At 37.5% G+C, this 21,612-nt stretch overlaps 1 protein-coding gene across 2 annotated transcripts in view; it reads right to left on the reverse strand.

The window, feature by feature from the left end:
* The window catches only part of TRAM2 (translocation associated membrane protein 2), a 36,692-nt gene that overhangs the window by 8,055 nt on the left and 7,025 nt on the right, over nucleotides 1-21,612 (reverse strand). For both annotated transcript variants that reach the window (XM_032214632.1, XM_032214633.1), the window contains exons 2-8: nucleotides 10,245-10,308; nucleotides 8,907-9,016; nucleotides 7,895-8,011; nucleotides 4,141-4,199; nucleotides 2,571-2,655; nucleotides 2,040-2,110; nucleotides 221-325 (exon numbers count right to left, since the gene is read on the reverse strand). In XM_032214632.1, coding sequence (XP_032070523.1) covers nucleotides 221-325; nucleotides 2,040-2,110; nucleotides 2,571-2,655; nucleotides 4,141-4,199; nucleotides 7,895-8,011; nucleotides 8,907-9,016; nucleotides 10,245-10,308 — 611 coding nt within the window. The remainder of the gene's footprint in view (nucleotides 1-220; nucleotides 326-2,039; nucleotides 2,111-2,570; nucleotides 2,656-4,140; nucleotides 4,200-7,894; nucleotides 8,012-8,906; nucleotides 9,017-10,244; nucleotides 10,309-21,612) is intronic.

The following is a 21,612-nucleotide window of genomic DNA, read 5'->3' on the forward strand; positions in this document are numbered from 1 at the left end:
CCTCATAGAATGAAATCTATGGTTTTTCCTACTTAGTAGAAAAAGTAATTTTATTCCCAAGCTAATAAGCCATCACATTCAAGTTATGTTAGCAGTTGCTTTATTTTACCAGTAAAACATGATACAACACATTAGATCCAGCTCCAGGATTACAAAAAGTTTACTGGTGAATTTTAGAAGGCTTGGCCACATTATCCAAAGTCCATCCAAGAGCACTTACAGTTTTTCATTGTTTTCATCTGTGAAATAAAAAAGGCGAGCCATGTGGAAGAGGAATTCAGCAACATACTGCAGCAGCAACAAGATTAGTCCCAGGCGTGTGAGGCTAGAAACAAGGAGGAAAAATGTTTCATGCTTGTTGAACTTTCTCCACAAAAATTCTATGAATGAGCAAAACCAGGTATGGATGATGGACAGAAGTGTTAATAAATCGTATCTCATCCTTCCCTTACAAAGTCCATCAATGAATCCTGATGTGTTGTTGTTGTTGTTGTTGTTATTATTATTATTATTATTATTATTATTATTATTATTATTACAATTATTTTTAAAAGCAAACATACACAAGCAAAACAATAATACAGAAAAACATCTTCCAGTTACATACAGTGTGTCGGTTGGTTACAAAACTTTTGTGCATCCTCTCCATAGTCCTCACAATTTATATAAAATCTCATATTATCAATCTAGTATATATTTATACATTATTATAATTATTGATCATTTATTTGACTATAACTATTCTTCCTTCATTTTATACGAGATATTCTAAATTTTGAATTAATTTATGTTTTAACAATTCATTACATCCTCCTAAATTCATCCAATAGTAATACATCTTTATATTATATTCGGTGTCAATTCATTATCCTTGTATTGCAAAATTCTCTATCATATTTCCTTTCCATATTTTACGTCTAACCATTGATAAAATAAGTCCCATATCTTATAGAATTGTTTATCTTCTTGTTCTCTAATTTCAAATGTCAATTTGCTCATTTCGGCACATTCCATTATTTTTTGAATAACTTCTCCTGTGTTGGCATTTTCTCATTTTTCCAGTTTTTAGCAAATGCAATTCTAGCAGCTGTTAACACATTTACAATACCTGATGTGTTTTATTGAACACCTGCAACTCCTAAACGAAAATAATATGATATGTGCAATATGAACCAAAGCCTATGGCATTTGTTTCCAAAAATGCTTATATTTCAAAAAATGTAAAAAAATGAGATTGGTCTAAAGTCACTCTGAGACAGCTTTTGTGCCTTGGGATTGGAACTCATAGTCTCCCAGTTAACCTGGTGTATTAGGAAAAGTAACAGAAAACAGATAAACAGAGTTGGAAGGGAAGTTGGAGGTCTTTTAATCCAACCCCCTGCCTAGGCAGGAAACCCTACACCATTTCAGACAAATGGTTATCCAACATCTTCTTAATAACTTCCAGTGTTGGAGCATTCACAACTTCTGGCGGCAAGCTGTTCCACTGATTAATTGTTCTGTCAGGAAATTTCTTCTTAGTTCTAGGTTGCTTCTCTCCTTGATTCCACCCATTACTTCTTGTCCTGCCCTCAGGTGCTTTGGAGAACAATTTGACTCCCTCTTCTTTGCAGCAGTCCCTGACATATTGGAACACTGCTATCATGTCTCCCGTAGTCCTTCTTTTCATTAAACTAGACATACCCAGTTCCTGCAACCGTTCTTCATATGTTTTAGTCTCCAGTCCCCTAATCATCGTTACTGCTCTTTTCTGCACTCTGAGTCTCCACATCTTTTTTACATTGTGGTGACCAAAAGTGGATGCAGAATATCAGGTGTGGCCTTACCAAGGCATTATAAAGTGGTATTAACACTTTATGTGATCTTGATTCTATCCTTCTGTTTATGCAGCCTAGAACTGTGTTGGCTTTTTTGGCAGCTGCTGCACATTGCTGGCTCATATTTAAATGATTGTCCACTAGGACTCCAAGATCCTTCTCATAGTTACTACTACTGAGACAGGTACCACATATACTGTAAAAGTGCTCAGTAACACTTACTTTAAGAGATATGCTCCTGATATATGCACTAGATAAAGGGTAATGTATTGCAACTGACGTGGAATTTCTTCCTAGGAAATAAGGAAAAGTCAGTGTTAATTTGAAGAATACAGGGAACTGGTTGTATATATTTGCATTATCTTAAGTTGCTCCCAAGGCAACTGGGGATTAGAATCAGGATTATTTATAAGCATTATAAGGATCCATTTTCAAAACCTTCGGTTCAACCTGATTCTGTGAGTTATCATGGTAACCTTATAGCTGAGTGGAGGAGAATGATTCTGTCTGGCAGTTTGTTTTCCATCTCAGCTACAGGAGCAGGGGAGCCAGCTCCCTGTATTTTCTGCCACGCTGGCAGATTGTGCATTTATTTAACCAACTTGCTAATGGACTAATATCAGGGGTCCCTGTTGCAAGAAATGGTTTTATCTGGAGAAAGAACAGTTTTGTAATAGTGAATTTGGGGATAATTATTTCAGCCTTTGAAATGTATCTTAAAGTGAAGAGAAAGCTCCTTGACTTGGCACTCACCTTTCGCACTTTCTGGAAATATAATTCAGGCAATGTATGCAGCCAATAGGACAACTGACAAAGGTAGAAAAACTTAACCTGGAACCTAGAATGTAATAAATAATAGCATTGAGCAAACTCTTACATATTTCTTCTGCTCTTCCTACTGTGTTATGAACATCCCTTTAGGAAGCAACCTGCTATGAAGTTGTTTTGGAAAACAGCAACATTTCCAAATTCACTTTGGAATATAACAACTATCTATCAATATGTAGCATCCTACAGCAGTTGGTAATACCTACTCTACTCCCAAGTAATTAAATTACCAAGAACCAGTGGTGTTACTTCTTTCTATGATGGAAACAGAAGAGAAACAAGCTATTTTTGCAAATTGTATGCAATGCCCCACTGTATTTTGATCCTACATACAGAGAAGCACATACATTATCTTAGTATGCTTTCTCCAGGAAATGATGCAAGTTTCATTCTTGAGCTGGTGTGTACCTATGTAATGGGCATGAGCTTTTGCTAGACATCATAAACAGGAATTACATCATTAGTGGCAGTCCAATTTTCATTCAATGCAATTGTTTAGTTCCTTATAGGGTAGAAACTTTAGGAATCCTGGGCTAAATATAATCACTGTCTCAAAACACACACTGTATCCAAAGGATATGCATGTAGAATCAGGTGGCAACCAAGCATATTAATAATATTTAGCAGTAGGAATAATGAAAGATATCTATGTGCCAGAGATAAGTGCTAGCCAAGAGTCATCAGTCTAGGAAGATCTTACTTTTATTTTCTGTTCTGAAAATCTTCTGAACAAGTTAAAATCTTTCTACCTATCTGTGGAATGCCAAGTAACAACTTTAAATACTAGTAGCTTTTTTTGCTGCTGTCTCTACCCACAAAATAAAGATTGAAGTCTTTTTAAAATATTTAAAAATCCTTGAAATATAAGGAGAAATAGTAAGAGCTTCAGATATGGTTGAGGGCAATGTGGCTCCCTGAATTTTAGGATTTAATGAAAGGCACATGGATAGAGATGTCTGTTAAACCATAGACATTTATTTCTGAACTAGGCAACACACAGGGAAGTATACATTTCTCTCTTCTTTTCATGCACAGTAATCTGTTTTGGAAAAATGTAATGCATGATATGGATCTTGGTTTCTGGTAAAATAATCACCAGAAAAAGTTACCAGAGTAATAACTAAACAAGGGAGGATTACAACTGGAAGACAACACCTGCAAAGTTCTTTGCTTGCACTATAAAATAAAATTCTTAATTGGAACCCTTTCCCCCTTGGAGTTGACATATAAAGCATGACAAATTCTTGGAGGGCAATTAAGAAGCATATTAAGAAACTGCTTGCTAGGTTTGTGCTTGCAATCTTGGGATTGTTCACAGGAGGGAGCTATGAGATTGCTTTAGAAGCTCTGAAGCCCTGAATGCCCTGTTTTTGCCACCATTACTCACTGCTGACCTCAGATAACCAAGAGGAAGGAAGTGGTTTTGTTCAGTTGTACAATGGTTATGCTCTCTTGAAGGGTAGAAATAAAAAATACCAAAACATTAAATACTTACGGGAGATGAACATGAGGGTAGCTTTCCCACAGACTTTTAGGGTTTGATAAGTATCCTTCCTGGAGAGAGGAAGAAAATCAGAGGAAGACACATACATCAGCAGCCATCTTTGCTGACACAAATTCTTGTGGCTCATGATATAGTAATCATCAGCAATCCTGATAATCCATCTAGATGTTTTGGATTGGTTCTTATGAACTGGTTCTTAAATTCTCCCTTTTCCTTAGAGGCAGAGGCACACAGACTCAGGTGAGAGAACTTGTGGTCTCTAGCAGTAGGCTGGGCTGCTTATGTGGGCTCCCTTTCTGGCTGCCCTCTTTTTGCCATTACTGTGACAAGGGATCAAGGCAATTCTGGGAATCCCAAAGGCAAGATCCAGAACGAGAGTCCAGTATGTTGGCGAAGCTGAAGGAAGAGGAGGCAAGATGGAACTAGCTGTTGTCCTCAGAACCAATTGTTGCTTAATTCAGATAATATTCCCGTTGATATCCAAGTGGCTGTCAATTTATGTATCAAAAACTAAAGAGCCTTCTGCAAAGGGGAGGAGTCTAGCCATTCTTTGAGAGCCCAGATAATTCCTATTATTGAATGGTTTAAAAGTAAAGTCAATTTGTTTTAAAAAAATGGGAAAAGTGAATCCATCTTGGTTGGATTCTAACTGTACAGGTGGATTGGAAATCTGGTAGGCCCAAGAAAGAGGTTTGAAGGGACACTGGTACCTTCAGGCATCATTTTTAAGACCATTGTGTAAATTAATAATACAGGTGCTAGAAAAAGTAATCCAATCAAACAGGAAGGAATAAAGCAGTTTTTATTAATTGTGTGATCATCAATCATTTGTTCTGATAGCAAATAAGACTGTCACAGTAGCATTTTTCTAACAGATTACCATTGGGAACAAACAAAGGAGATGGCTGCTAATTGTAAGCCCTATTTTTGAGCAGCATCATATATCTGCTTGGAAAAAGAGAAAATGGGAATAGAAAAACCAACAGTTTCATATAGCAGAAGATTCACACACTCTTATTATTCTGTTCTTAGAAAGCATAGTAGGAGCTAAACTCTTTCTACCCTATAAATACAGGCTATAAACACAGTGTAGAACAAAAACAGGGGGGAGAAAACCCAAAATAGATTGGAAATCTAGATTCTAGACACTAAATTATCCAGAAACCCATCTGCTGAGAACTAAATGTACGACCCCAGAAGCAATTCCAATTTCTAATATTATGACTCTATAACTTGCAAAATAACAGCTTTAGCCAATTTCTTAGGCAACAAGAGGCCCTAGTTAAGACATCAAGAAATAAAAGGGTGGCATGTGGGAAGTGCAGAAAGGGAAAAGCTTGATTTACAAAAGCCACAAATTAAAGTCATTCAGCCTGTTTGCTTTCAAGGCAGATGGACTGGAAGGTGTGAGAAATGGAAGCAATGGAACAGACACTCCCACCTCCTTCATTTTGAAAAGGACTTTTGGAAGCTCAGTTGTTCCTCTCAAAAGCATTGCTTCAACTAATTAAATCAACAAGAAATAGAATGATGATAATAAATGCACTGTAATAACTGTAATAATAGCTGCTTTTAAAGTGGTTTTCCTTGCCAAAAATATTTAACTTGCCAGTGTATACACAGCATCAAATAATTAGTGAGAAATTAAGAGAAGAAAGCAGACCTATTTGAGGTTCGCAAGTTTGCTCACCACTTGATCGCTTTACCAATAAATATCAATTTTTATCATTCATTTGGCTGCAAACAAGACTGGTAAGAGAGGCCAGGGCCATCTCTTTTCATTGTCTTCAGCTGAATCTTCAGCTGTAAAAATCAAACTCAACTAACTCATCAAAGTATACAGGTAGTCTTCATTCAACATTACTCATTCAGCAACTGTTCAAAATTATGATGGCACTGAATGAGGAGAATGTATAACAGGTCTTCATAATTGCAGCTGGGAATAGTATTCCCAAGGTCATCATGATTCTGGCACTTAGTAACTAGTCTCAATTATGTCACTGTGTCCTGGAGTCACATGATTGCATGCTACCCAGAGTCACATTTGTGAGATGGGCAGCTGCATCAATTTGATAGCTATAGCAGCATACAGCTAATCTTGGCTCATCTTGAAAAGTGAAGCAGGTTTGATTTGAACCTGATTAGTATTGAGATGCAAGATCAAAGAAAATCCTACAGCTGTAGGGGAGATAGGGAAATGAAGAACACATTCTAGGAAGTATTAATGACCAGCCACTTCTACACTATTACCAAGAAAACTCATGGACACATCTCATGAGCTGGGATTAATAGAAGGGCACTTTATTTAAAGAATAAAAATGCTCTGCTTTCGCTTCCTTTTTCTCTTTTGTTCTCATTTATCACTGGCAAAATTTATTTTTATAGTTGTCTTTTTCCTGTGATAGCTGCAACTGCCTTATCCAAATTGGAAGCATGCATAATATAAATTGTGGTACTTCTTTCAATATTTCTGGACCACGTGTCAGACCTGCAGCGGTTCCTTTAAGAATCTTTGGCCTGCCACACTCTCATTAAGGGGGGGAATTAGCAAGGGGTAGAATGTGTTGTTTTTAAAATAAAAAATTCCTTTCTGGAAGCTCAAGGTCATCCTTTGTCTCCCAAACTTTTGCACCTGATCGGAAGCAGTTGGGCGTAGGTGCTGGCGTGGAAGAAGAAGCTTGGACCATGTGATGGACTGTGGGTGTGGGGACAAGATCATGAACTTTTAACTGGGTGGGATCTTGATGTAACGTCCAGAATTGGGATTCCATAGCACAATGCCAACATGCCTGCCTTATTAAATTGGAACTTTAAGCATAGTTTTGCCTTCGACTCTGATTTAATTCTGCATGATATTTGGAACGCTGACACCATGTCTTACAGAATAACTGGCTTTTTGTGCACATGTCTTGGTAGCTATTTTCCATTAAATAGCAAAGCGCGTGTGAAGCGAACTGGTACTAACTGGTACAGGAACCCACCCCTGAACTTATTCTCTACCCTCTACTTTGCTTTTCTACTTTCTCCAGCCATGTCCTATAGCTCCTGATACATTCCACAAAGTACAATCACTGTTGCCAAAAATGTTTAATGTTGATGTAACAAAATGAAAATACGTCTGCTTCCAACATCTGAAAAAGCTTATATTGTGAGCTATGCAGAGTTAATTTGGATTTGGGTGGTGCCTAAATTTAATTGGGTAAATAAAACCAAACTCCATGCAGAAGATGGACATTCTCCTCAAATTCATCACTGTTCTGACAAAGATGATTATTTAAGCCTCTGTACTGTATAGTCTCATGCAAATCCTCATTCAGAAAAAGTTCTGCTAAGGATTTTTGACATTTACTGCAAGCTAAATTTAGGTCTAAAATACCATATTTGATACTAGGGGAAAAAGTCAAGCAGTAACTACTGAACAAAAGACCTACAGATCTGGAATATTTTCGCTGGCTATGAAGAACTCCTTCAATCAATACATCATTATATTGTTTTTATAAATTATTCATTTTCTGATTAACGTTTTGAAAGATGAAAATTCAGTTCTTTTCTAATCATGTCTTTAAAACTTATATAGATTACAGCTTGTCACATTCTTTTTCTGCATAAATTAACAGCCACTAATGCAGAAAGAATGTGTGTAGTAGCACTAAGTCTTACTAGCACAGTTTCTACAAGGGGGAGGGGAGGGGAGAGGAGGAAATGGGGAGTGGGAAGGAAGGAAGAATAGATTAAAGTAACTTACTGTTATTATTACATATAAGCACCAAACCATAGAGGCAACATGAAATGCTACCAGTTGCCCAGATTCATTGAACTTGCTGTGCTTGATTTTGGAAAGATGAAGTCGACGGTTAATTTTCTAGGAAAAAAGAAGAAATCAATAAAAGCAGGGAGAAAAATACAAACATTCCACCCCACTACCCAGGAAAAAGGCAAGGAAGAATCATGAACAGAGCTTGACTGGTATGCAGCACACTAGCTCAAGAAAATGAAGTAAAGAACCTGGAGAACTAAATGGGATCTAACATTTTGACCTGGATTATGATTCAGCATCTATTATTGCTGCTGGTCATTCTCCTTCCATGCAAAATGAAACAGGATTCCCCTTTTATTCATCCCAGGCTTCCCGAGACAGGGACAGAATCTTATGCAGGATTTTGGACAAGGGGGCAAAGATAGGCATGTTCATCATGGGTGACAGTGGCAACTCTCTTTCACTTGAAAATAAGCAGAAGCTGCTGTATATTTTAGAATTGCCTCTAAACTGTAACCAAACATACCAGAAGATGCTTGGAGCAGTTCACAAAGGTCTTTGCCTCCCTTTAACCAAACAAGCTATCTTTGCATGGACAGGATGGAGAAAACAGGACACTGCAAATACCAGCTGTGACCAGAAATTCTCTCCCACCCACCATATGAAGTGGGGGAGAGAGGAAAAGCTTTCCCACTCCCTCCAACAAGAAGGAACATGCCTAAAGAGAAAACTGACTTTCCAGGCAAGGAAAATGAAAGGAAGGAAAAAAGGAAAAGATCCAAAGACCCCATAGGTTAAAAGAACAGTTTATGTAATTCAAGAAGGGGGGAATTTACATCTGCCCACCTCAGGTTTCAATAAAGTTCAATGCAAAATGAAAACTTTAAAGTTACTTTACAATCTCAGTTATAACACAGGATTAGAAAGATGAGGGAAGGGGAGGTTTGTGCCAAACATTTATGCACCTTAGGTTTTCTATGGAGCCCGAGGTAAGACTTACATCCAGTGCATATTCCTGCACCACAGCATGCAGAATGATTGCTATGAAGATGTAGAAGAGGATTGTCACCAAATCCTTCAGCCCGTAGTGATAAAGAACAATTTCACCATCTAAAGGAAAGGAAACAGGGAGTTTGGGGGGTGGGGGGAACAGATCAAAATCAAAAAAATAAGCTGAGAAACCATTTAGGAACCAAGGCTTTTCAAGGCAGATACCAAGAAGCAGAACCGAAGAAGGAAAGAGAGAGTCTTATAATGGCTAGACACAGAAATTAAACCTGTGAATATTAATCCATTTGGCTACATAGCCAAATGTACATAGGCTGCATAGCCAAAGGTACACAGGTACCAGAAACGTACACAGGTTTGCCATGTGCTCCCACTAGTTCAAAATGAAAACTCATTGGATCATTCAAGTTATCTACAAGTATTTGTATGTATAGGTAAGTCGTCAACTTACAACTACTGCTTACTGACCACTCAAAGTTACAATGGCATTAAAAAAAGTGATTTATGACCATTTTTTACACTTATGACTGTGGCAAGATATCTGTGGTCATGTGATCAAAATTCAGACACTTGGCAATTGGCATGTATTGATGAGGGTTGCTATGTCCCAGGGTCATGTGATCAGCTTTTGCGACCTTCTGAGAAGCAAAGTCAATGGGGAACTCAGCTGCACTTAAGAAAAGTTGTAAAATGGGGCAAAACTCACTTAAAAGTGTCTTCCCTGGAACATAAATTTTGGGCTCAACTGTGGTTGTAAGTCTAGGATTACCTGCATAGATCTGCGGGCACATATATTTGTTGTCAATCTGTTACGTTGTACTGTTAGATAATGTTGTACTCATTATCTGTGCTAGATAGGAATTGTGACTCATTCTAGACTGAACTGCTATTAGACACTGAACAGATGCATTCAAATCTCTTTTTTTATATTTTTTTACAAAATTTACTAACTTGGGCCCTATGTTAGATCACTTTACAAGATTTATAGAGGAAATGACTACAGTACTCATTATCTGTGGTACACATGAAGGCTTCATTGTTTAGAAGCTACTATGTTGGGGACTAGGGGATAAGTAGTTCCAGCACATCTGGAAGGCTGATTATATTATACATATGAAAATATTTTTATTTTAAGTTTCTTGGTTCTGTATGTTTGTGCATATCTATACGTGTCAGCATGTGAATGTTTATGTTTGCCTGTTAGATGCACAGTAAAGACACTTTACTCCACAATTAATAGAAAGCCAGTTTGTGGTTTTGTGTTTAGTGAAACCCAAGCATGCTGACTACCAGGCAGAGGTTTTCAATTCAGTAGACTAAATACTATTACCTGCTGTCAGCACACTGACATTATACTGAGGTAAGATGAACAAGAAGGCAGTCTTGGCTGTAACCTGTGAAGATAAAGTACATTTCTGGATTAGCTTGCTTCATTCCAGTATCATAATGACAATTCTTCTCCTCTATCAGTCAAGCATCCTTTCAGGCTAAACCAGATTCTCAAGTGGCCTTAAAAGCTTTCCTGAAAGAGAACTGTTATAATGAAACCTACAAATGATCAACTTTTATATATACATATACTTACACACATGCATGCATACATACATATGCAGTCCTTGCTTTACAACCGTAATGAGCCTGGAATTACAATTGTAAGTTGTGCTGATCGTTAAGCAGGTCATCACTCGACTATGCCCAATTTTATGACCTTTTTTTGCGGCAGTTGTTAAGCAAACACCATGGTCAAAAAGTGAACACATTTGTCCTCGGGGTGCCTCCTCCTCCTTCTCCTCCTCCTTCTTTTGGCCAGAAACCAGAAATAAACAGCGATTTCTGGCAAGAAATATCATTAATTGTGCTCATGTGACAGTGGGATGCTTCAAACTTAAGACATAAATGTGGGCCAATTGCTGAGTGCCCCAAATGCAATCATGTAAGGCATTGCATCTTTGAATGTAGGTCATAATTGTCTTTTGGGAGGGGGTCATCGTAACCACTTGTAAGTCAAGGACTACATGTAGTAGAAACAAAATATAACTTTAGCCTTCAGGATTTTATGTTGACATCTGAAATAATATACTGTAGATTCCTTGAACTATAGAGATTAAGAAATGTTTTTACAACCTTGAGTTCTCTGTCCTCCACCACTCTAACCTTTAGGAATGTCTGAAGAATAACAACTGAACATGACCTCTTCAGTATGTAGTTTGCTGCTCTATACAAATAATTAATGTATCATATAAGACTGGCTCTGTCTTAGAAACTAGCTTTGGGCCTGGAACTACAAAATATTAGCTATGTGTGGAATATGATTTACCTATAGGTGGAATATAGATCTCTTTATATAAAAGTCTCTGAAATACATGCATTTTAAACCTAGCATGATATATTTATGAATATTAGAAGAATTGATTACTACAAGGACCACTGGTCTGATAATCTGAGTTTCTCATCATTGTACATCACCTGAATTTATAATTATTGTTGAAAACTTGTGGTAAATTCTGAATACCAATTTATTAAAAATTTAATAGATGTTAAATTAGTTTCTTTGTTATAGATGCATAAAAATTATTGACTGAAAAGTTTGTAAACCGCTTATCTAATTTTAGTTAATCACAGAAGCACTTTAATTAAATTAAATCATCTCTGAAATTGATTTAAACTATTATATTTAATTACATTTCATGTATGTACAAGAAGACATCCCGTTTACTAATTGTATCCTTTATCCTCCTGCAAAATTTAAACAATCAAAGAAACATTATAATATTTATTGGAAGGGATTAGCTATCCTGGCAATATTAACCAAGTATTCCCATTACTCCCCGAAGGTCTGGAATGTAGTTCAACAGATAACTACAAGTTTCCAAATTCCTGATGGCTGCACTTCATTAATAAACATATCTCCAGGACACAAATACATTCTCCAGACTTCACCTACCTGACTTCGAATCTGGGAGATAACAAATGTTAAGAAAGATAAATTATTATGCTTACAACCATACAGATTCGACACAAGAGATCTGAATGTAGCCTTGGATCAAAGAAGAGACTTAGAAAGTGAAAATAACATAGTATATGGAGAGAATACTGGCCAAACTCTGTTTGAAGAAAGATAATGAGACTACAAACCTGCCAAGTAAATGTCTCTGAAAAGAACTAATCACAAAACAAAACATTTGCTTTAGATAAATAGTACCAGTATTTATGGGCCATCCTCAGCCAAAAAATGCTTGCTTGCAAATGATAATTTTGTTGTGTGAAATGTTTGAAGCTTATCCCTAAAAGATGGAATTGCACTTGTAAATATAATTCTTACTTCAAAGTTTCAAGTACCAACCTTTTTACAAGGAGACGGGAACAGATTCAAAGGAGTTTTGAAACAAACTTGCGCCTTTCCCTTTACAATTGAACTGGTCTCATCATCCTATGTGCTTACAATTTTTATCTCATTCAGTTAAAAATTAAGTAATTATAACTAATTGTGTTTTCTCAGTGTGGGTCAAGAAAAGCCATAGCTCTCACTTCAGTCAAAATCTTGAATAACTAAACCCTGATTAAGCCCAACTCAGGGTGCAAACTAAACCATAAGGTCAGTATTATTTGTTTGTTTGTTTGTTTGTTTAAATCTGTTTGCTGCCCATCTTGCTTGAAAACAATTCTGGGCAACTTACAACTTTAAAAGCAATAAAACCATAAAAGATAAAATATTTCAAATATTAATAAAAATTACAATCCAAGTGAAGCTGCATTTAACAGATGGGGAGGGGGGAAGAAGGATGCTGTGGAGAGGGGGAGATGGGATTTTATCATAATTCATCAATCATCTCCAGTGTAATACTCCCCTGTTGGTGCCCCAAGCCAACTTGTAGAACCAGGCTTTCAGGCCCTTACAGGTAGTCCTCAACTTATGACTGGTAACTTGGTGGCCATTCAACGTTACAATGGACTCTGCAAAAGGTACTTACAATCCAGTTCTGAAGTTCCAATGGATGTTCTCCATGGTCACATGACCACGCTTTATGATTTATTTATTTTTTGCTGAAAATTGACATTTTCTCCTGTTTTTGGCAAAAATGTCCCATAGCAAACAATGTGTCCATTTTACTGCAATGGCATTCACTTAACAACCACGATGTGCACTTAAGAAATGCCATAGAAAGTTATAAAACTGGGTCTGGTCACAATTCTATTACAGTCCTAAGTGTGACTGCAATTTCATTAGTTTCAACTGGATTTAAACTGCCAAGGAAAATCCATAAACAAATTTGCTCCCAAACAAGTGGAGAAAATTCTACAAGTGATATTTGCTCAACTGCCCAAATTTGTGGGCACATTCTTATCAGGTACACAAGAACTGCCCCACTTGGGCAAGAACATGGGTCTCCTACCTTGGCAACTTTAAGATTTGTGGACTTTAGCTCCCAGAATTCCTCAGGCAACAAGCTGGCTGAGGAATTCTGGGAGTTGAAGTCCAAATGTCTTAGAAATTGCCAAGGTTGGAGACTCCTGCTCAAGAGGGTTCAACACCCGGAACTTCTCTGCCAGCATCATCATAGCTCAAATTCCAGCAGTTGAACTCCATACATCTGGAAGGTGTCTAGACAGAAGAAAGACTGATCTACATATTTGGACCATATATAGAAATGTGATTGAAGGTCACAGTTTTCTGTAAATAGAGCCTCAGCTTCCTATATTCGTTCAAGCTTCCTTTATTCAGGGAATAAAGCCAGTTTTGGGAGAACAAGACTTGTGACATTACTGATAAGGAAATGTTGACTTCCACATGTTGAAAATTATGGAACAAATGGCACAACAGAAGAAAAATGCAAACATAAGAAACAGCTTTCAGCAGGAAAGAGATTTGTTTTATCTATTGCCTAGTGGCTACTACAAGAAGAGGAAATTTATATCATCTAAATGTTAAACTAAACTCTCATCATTCTTTCTTAATGACCCTGCTGGATGGGGCAAATGAGACACTACCACGTTGTGTGTACCCAGGCTAAAAGTTTCATAGCTTTCATCAATTTGGAAAGGAACGGAAGGAAATACAAGAAACTAGCAAGTTTAGATAGTCAGAAATGCTTTTTTAAACCAAAGGAAGGATAAAAAAGCATAACTTTAAGACAGCATTTTTGTACAAAGCATTTCACTCAAAGAATATTTAGTTGGTTCAGCTATCTACCGGTACTAGAAAGAAAAAAAGATCATCTCTGAGGAAGGTCATATTCTCTCAGATATTGAAGGGACCTCGTCTAGGAGTGAAGAAGGAATCAGAATCAAAATCAGAATAGAGCTGGAAGGGACCTTGGAGGTCTAGTTCAACCTCTTGCTCAAGCAGGGGACCCTATGCCATTTCAAACAAGTAGCTGTCCAGTCACTTAAAAATCTCCAGTGATAAAAAAAACCCACAACTTCTGAAGGCAAGCTGTTCCACTGGTTAATTGTTCTCACTGTCAGGTAGTTTCTCCTTAATTCCAGATTGCTTCGCTCATATTTAAGTGATCGTTCACTAGGACTCCAAGATCCCTCTCACAGTTACTGTTTTTGAAAAGGGTTTCACCTAATCTGTACTTGCAACATTGGTTTTTCCTGCTTAAGTGTAAAACCTGGCTTTTCTCCACATTAAATTTCATGTTCTTGTTCAATATATTTTTGGATCTTGAGCTTGTCTTCTGGGGTGTTGGCTATTTCTGCAAGCTTAGTCTCATTTGCAAATTTGATGAATTCTCCTTCTATTCCTTCAACTAAGTCATTTATGAAGATATTGAAGAGTACTGGAACTAAGACAGAGCCTTATGGTTAGATATGGAATTTGGCACTTACATTTGTTTTAATAGAGGGGTTTAAATAGATTAGGAAATAGAGTCAAACAAAATGGGAGCAATGACACTATGACTGATGATTTGTGAGATTAGATGATGTTTTGCACAGAACCCAAAGGTCATATGAGATGTCAGCCACTTTGTGCTGGTTGCATGTACACCTCCATGTTTCATTTCTGCTGGGTTTGCATATTCTTTTGGAATCCCCATTCCCTAGCACAACAGAGTTCAATACATAAAATGGAATTTAGTGGTGCTATCAGTACTGCAGTAAAATGTGGCAGTAAGATCCTAATCTTCTTTACTTCTTTAAATTAATTGAAACTTTTTTTCCTAGCAAAGATCACAGCCGCATTTGAACGCACTGCAAAAGAAAAACATGACTAATATTTATTGAAACCTTTTGGTTAAATTGCTTGTGTTTATTTTTCACTTCCAAAAGTATTATTCTTTCTCATGATAAGAGACTTGAAACAGTGACCCACAGCTGCAGCCAGTCAACTATAAGATACATATACTTTGAAGAAAAAAGAAAAGAAAAGAGAAAAACAATCCATTAGTCCAACACACTTATCAGGTCAGAAATTTCTCTTTGAAAACTACTCTGTAATTAAATATTTTCTACTATTAGCCTTTCTTATATATTTTTATTTTTTCAATGGACTGTTTCAAAAAATAGTAACATCACAAATTGAATAAAAAGCAGTCATTTCTCAGCATACGTCAAAGGGTTCTAATATTGCTAGGCTACTCCACATCTTCTGAAGTTCAGCCAACATTGAGACACAAGGAAAATGTTGTGCATGGAGTTAGACACTTGGGCAGTACACAAAGTGAAAATTGTGCTTTGCTCTATGCTTTGATGAAACACAGCCTGGCTGTGGAATTCAGTTAGAGCATTTTTTGCTTAACATAGCCCAACCAAAGTGGAAGAGAGTTCCTAAATGTTTTGCTATCATACATTAATCTTAATGTATACAACTTCTCTAAAAATCCAAACACAAATGAACAATGAGAAGAATATGATAAAATTTTGGGAAATTTGTACATCCCTATTCTACAACATTAATTTTGAAGCTGAAAGGCTGTCCCAATTGCTTTGCTCAACCTCCCAGCTTATCAGCTCACTCTGTTACTTGCTGCATTCAAGGCCATGGCACCTCCTCAACTTTCTGCTGCCCTTTTGACAATGAGTGACTGGGACGTTTGGATAATGAATTTAGAAAAGTTCATGGAAGGTTGATCTTGTATATGGTAACCATGGAAAGATGACTATATGCAAAAGAATGGAAGAGTATTGAAAAGCCCACAATGCATGAATGAATTGTGACAATGACAGAAATGGCTAAACTGACCTACAGGAAATCCTTGTTTAGCAACCATTCAAAGTTATGACAGACACCCCCACCCCAAAGCTACTTATAACCTGGTTCCTGAGTTCCACTATTTATTCCTCCACTATCACATGACCATATTTTGGGCATTGGCAAAGAGGCCACCTTTATGGCCTCTTGCCAATAGCAGCACAACCTTTTTTCACAGCAACTTACCATCAACTGAAGCAAAAGAATCTAAGCTAAAGAACATATGAAAGCTTGTAGAACAGCACCTGTTGATGACATCATGGAGGCACTGCTTTTCATTCATGCGGTATAGAAATGGAGAGCTGAGGGAGGGAGGAGATTGTATGTGATCATATAATCCCATTACTTATGTGGAATGAGTTAGAAATATTCCAACAAATTTTGCGTGAAATTATTTAAATAATTGAAGTATTTTTAAATCAGCTATTTGAAATAGCATTAGTAGCCATTAATACTAGTAATAGGTTGTTTTGATCCACACTCAAACAGAATAATACTAGCTGCAATAATGTATACTGAATTTTCCTGAATGGCAATGTGAGAAATATTTTGTAGTTGAAAGGATGTTGTAGAATATAAAACATCTTCATTCAGCTGGTGTTAGAAAGTGAGATTCTGGGGAACTTCTATGCTCTTGAGACAAACAAAGCCTTTGTACAACACAGCCTTTTTTCCCTCATGCTTCTCAAATTCTTCTGTCTTTTCATCAGATAAAAGATGTTTGATGTTTTCAAGAAAACCAAAGCATCAGCCAAAAAGAAGAGGTATGAGAAGTTCCTTCAAATCATATACATTCTTTTTTCTTAAACTCTAGATTTTAGAGCAAAACTTTAGTCCAAATTAAGGGATCATGCCTGTTTCAGACATGCTTTCAGACTGGGGAAAATTATTATTTTCGAATATGTGTTGACAAATATAAATTTATATTTATATCACATGTATACCTAATCTATTTATTTAAAACTACAGTACACTATATTTGGGATAGCAAAGTGGTTAAAAGATTGCATTTGGCTGATCTCCTTTGATAACTGTTTCCCCAAAAGAGCAAAATTCACTCTACTGTCATTATAACCTGCTATCAAAATTAATAGCTCAAGCATATGGCAGTTTCTTTCCTGGAACCAGAAGCAGAAATAGAGATTTTGCAGGTTCTACCATCTCATGTGTGGAATGTGTCCTTGGGCTTAATGAATCACATGATAAAGAGTTTGTCCCTGGTTATATAAAATAAATTTTATTCATTTGTGCCTTTAGTAGTTGTATTGACTGTCTTTATCTCAAAGGTCAAAGCACAATGGTTGCTCAAGAGGGGGAGGGAGCCAGAGCACTACCCAAGCGGAGAACAGAATTTGTCCTATGAAGAGAACATGGGAAGGGTCTGGAGATTAAGTAATACTTGGGGCAATCTCAGAAGTGATCAAAATCCCATAAACCTGAAGGAGAGAAGAAAACAGACTCTTGGTATCCAGAGTTAAGAACAGTTATGTTCAAAATAAAGAATATTTTGCTGCTATACAGCTCTACAGACGAAGAAGCAAGACAATAATCAATAAAGATCCAGTTCAATGAAGGCAGCCTCAGGGAATTCCTGAGTGCTCAGTTTATTTAGTTTTGATTGCTAGAATAATACAAAAGCCACAAAAGTAAATACTGACAGGAAAAATACACATTGTCATGAGAGCTGCCCCAGTAGTACTTCGATAAGGTGATCATTCTTGGAGACGGGAAAGCTTCCAAATTATGCAATTTTTCCAGTGAAGACTATATATCAATCACCTTATCAGTAGTCAGGTAGTGACCACACAGTCAAATGTATATTTGCATAGATCATAGGCCCTTTAATGTAATCAATAATGGAAAACAAAAATCTTATTAATCAAATCAGCAGAGAAAATCAGCAGAGAAACATTTATGATCTGACCTTTCCACAATAATTTGGTATATTATTCCATAAGGACGGAAGTACACGATGTGTCCATTTTTTTATTGAAACAACATTATAAAATAAAAAGCCCAAGAATTTATCAGTACAGATAGTCCTCGACTTACAACCACAATTGAGCTCAAAATTTCCGTTAAGTAAAACTTTTCTTAAGTGAGTTTGCCCACATTTTACAACCTTCCTTGCCATAGTTGTTAAGCAAATCACGGTAGTTGTTAAATTAGTCAAACTGTTAAGTAAATCTGGCTTCCACATAGACTTTGCTTCTCAGAAGTTCAGGACTGCCTGTATTTCAGCTTGGCAACTGACTCACATTTAAGACGGTTGCAGTATTATTATTATTTAAATGCAAATAATACAAACATAGACATCAGAGACGGGTTTTACCGGTTTGGCTAAACCGGTAGTGGTTTGACGGACTGGGTTGCCAGAACTGGCAGTGACCCAGGCCTGCCATGCGTCCGTACCGGTTTCCCGGCCGGCGCGCCATATTCCCCCCCCTATTTTTTAATGTTCTGCGTGCACCGAACCAGCAGTAATGCCGACAGCAACCCACGCCTGATAGACATATACATCTAAATACAGAAAAAAAGAAAGAAAAAAAGAAAAAGGAAAAAAACCTAATATTACTGCGCATCCACACTTCTGGAGAACCTGGTTTTTTTACCTTTATATTTCTTCGTTTATAACAAATAAAAGATATACAATAAATTCCAATTGTACCCTTATGGTTGCAGTATTGTGTGCTTTTTGCAACCTTCAGACAAGCAAAATCAACAGGGAAGCCAGATTCACTTAACAACTGTGTTACTAACTTAACAACTGCAGTGATTCACCTAACAACTGGGGAAAGAAAGGTCATAAAATGAGGCAAAACTCAATGTCTCACTTAGCAACAGAAATTTTGGACTCAATTGTGCTCATATGTTAAGGACTACTCATAGTGCATATAGCCGGTGAAGGAAAGGACGATTTACAAAGGCAAAAGTTTTAAAGAAATAAAATAAATTATATTGGTATGCATTACTCTTATGTTTTTCTTTGGCCTAGCATTTTTTACTTTTTTAATGTGTTTTTTATGACATTGCTTCTTTGAAAGGATGACAGCAGTGGTGGGTTCCGAATCCTGGGGCAACGGGGCCGGGCATCCACCACATGCATGCGTGCAACATTCACGCAGCACGTGCATGTGTACTTACCACTCGCAATGCTCTGTGACATTCCAACTGCTCGGCGGAGTGTTGCTCAGGTGCCGTATGCGCCGTGCGCATGCGTGGAAGCCCCAATCAGTTCAAATACAGGTAAGGATGGCAGGTGGGCGGACCCTCTGGAGCGCCATACCGGAACGGTACCTGGTGCTCCCAGCAGGCACTGGTACGCCCGTACCAGGGCGTACTGATCATATCCCACCACTGGATGACAGGGATGGAAGCATTACAAACTGTTGGTGCACAGATCTCAATTTAGCAGATATTGGATATATTGTAACAGGCAAAGTCAATTGTAACTAAAATAGTATGAATGTTTTGCATCATTTTTATCAATTTACACTATTGGACTTAGCAACACAAATTGATGGAAATTATACAGTGTATATTTAATAATTAAACAAATGCACAACTGTATCATTTCTACTAATTTGTGTTGCCACAGAAATTATGTAAAATGGACAGCAATATCAAAAATCTGAATTTAACAGACATTTGGTAGTAATAGACATAACATTAATGGTCTGTTGAACTGAAGTGTATATAGGTAGAATTAATTCTGCTTCCATAAGGTATCTATCTGTATGGCTCAAAAGTTCTAGACATTTACAATATTTTTGTGATTCCAAATAGAGTCAATTAAAATAACAGAGAAGTCTGATAAGGTAGAACCAATATCTGGAGAAGCCTTGAGTTTTCATTTATGTATAGTGCAGTTTTAAAGAAGGAAAGTATAAGTAATATTTATCTTTTACACAACTTTTTCTGTTTAAAGTATTTTGCAAGATTTATTTCCTCATATATAGGAGCAGGACAACATTCAGCCATTACAGAATTGAGAAGCTTGAAATGAGATGTACGGTACTTTCATTTCTCTATGTAATCTCTCATGTTGCAGATGGGGGGGGGGGGTTGACTCATTTTAAGCTAAGTGTTAGTAATTAATGTAGCAGAAATAAAAGAGAATCACCCCAGTATTTTCCTGAAGTTCACCCAACTGACTTATTGGCTAGTTTAAACTGAGGTAATCTTCCAAGATCAACAAACTACTAAATTTTGCTTAAACAGTTACAAGATCAATAGCACCTTTCATTGACTGATTATGTGATTTATCACTGTACATTTCTTATAATGAAACTTATTTACCTCCTTTTAGTACAAGTAGAAGCAAACAAGACAAAACTAATCAATATTCTAGTTCACAAAGAGAAAAGGTCCTTTGGAATCCTTAATGCTTTTTTTAAAAAAACAGTTCACATAGTTTTCTGCACAGGATTTTAGAATGAATATCTTTTCCAGCTCAGTTTTCTCACTAATTAAAAGGATCCTGTTCTTCCCTCCCCTTTCAAACCATTAATGTTTCTGCCCATTGGTTAATTCAAGGGAATGGAACTGAAGAGGAGAGGAAGGAGAGAGAGGGGGGGGGGAAGAGAAATTTCTCCAAGTTGCAAGCTTAAAGCCATCTGTTTCTTCCCCTCCCTTCTCACCTCAGTTTGCTTTGAAACGTGGCACTGAGCTGCAAGGGATGGAGGGTGGGGGACGGGCAGGAGGAGTGTGTGTGCATGTTAACTGTCAAGTTCTCAATCACAGACTCCACTGAGCCTCTCGCAGAGGGACTGTTGGCAGAAACAGTCAGACTCCAGCCAGGATAGTCTGAAGGCTTGTGTCGCAAGAGCCATATCCCCTCCCTTGCCTGGAAAGCAAGTGGGACAGCAAGCTGGGAAGTTGAAAGGCGGAGCTCAGCATTCCTGGCATTTCTGTGCAAAGTGGCAGCACTGCAAAGGCAAAAGGCCTTGGTCTGCCTGGAGAGAGCGCTTGGAAGGAGACCCAGTGAGGCAGAGGAGGGGGAGAGAAAGTCTCCATTCACAACTCTCCAAATCTGGTTTCAGAGATGGAATTTGGGATGGTCTGAAGTTCAAAAAGGAACCTTCCAGCTATAGCCCCAAAAGGCGGACCGGCACTAGAACCAGACAAGAGTGGAGTTCAAGAAGGGAAATGAGAGGGAAAAAAGGCTGAGGGAAATGTGCATTTGGTTTACAAAGAAGTTGCTGGAAGGGAGCGGGGAAGCAAAAGGAGGAGGAGGAGGAGGTGGAAATGATTTGGGAAGTAAAGCAAGCCAGCCTTTCTTAAAGCCAAGCCTGTATCTACAGTAGTACTGGCCTTCTTCCCACATGAAAAGAGTGTCCTGGGCTGGGGGGGGGGGGAACACCAGGAAGAACAAAATAAGAAATGAAGAGGAAGAAAAAGGAATGGAAAAAGAAAAGAAAAAGGCAAGGCTAAGGTCACACTGCACTCTAACATAGAAGGAGACAACCTGAGTTTCAGAAAGCCTTAGGGACAAGTAACAGAA

This window comes from Thamnophis elegans, chromosome 3 (assembly GCF_009769535.1).
Source record: "Thamnophis elegans isolate rThaEle1 chromosome 3, rThaEle1.pri, whole genome shotgun sequence".
Taxonomy (NCBI): domain Eukaryota; kingdom Metazoa; phylum Chordata; class Lepidosauria; order Squamata; family Colubridae; genus Thamnophis; species Thamnophis elegans.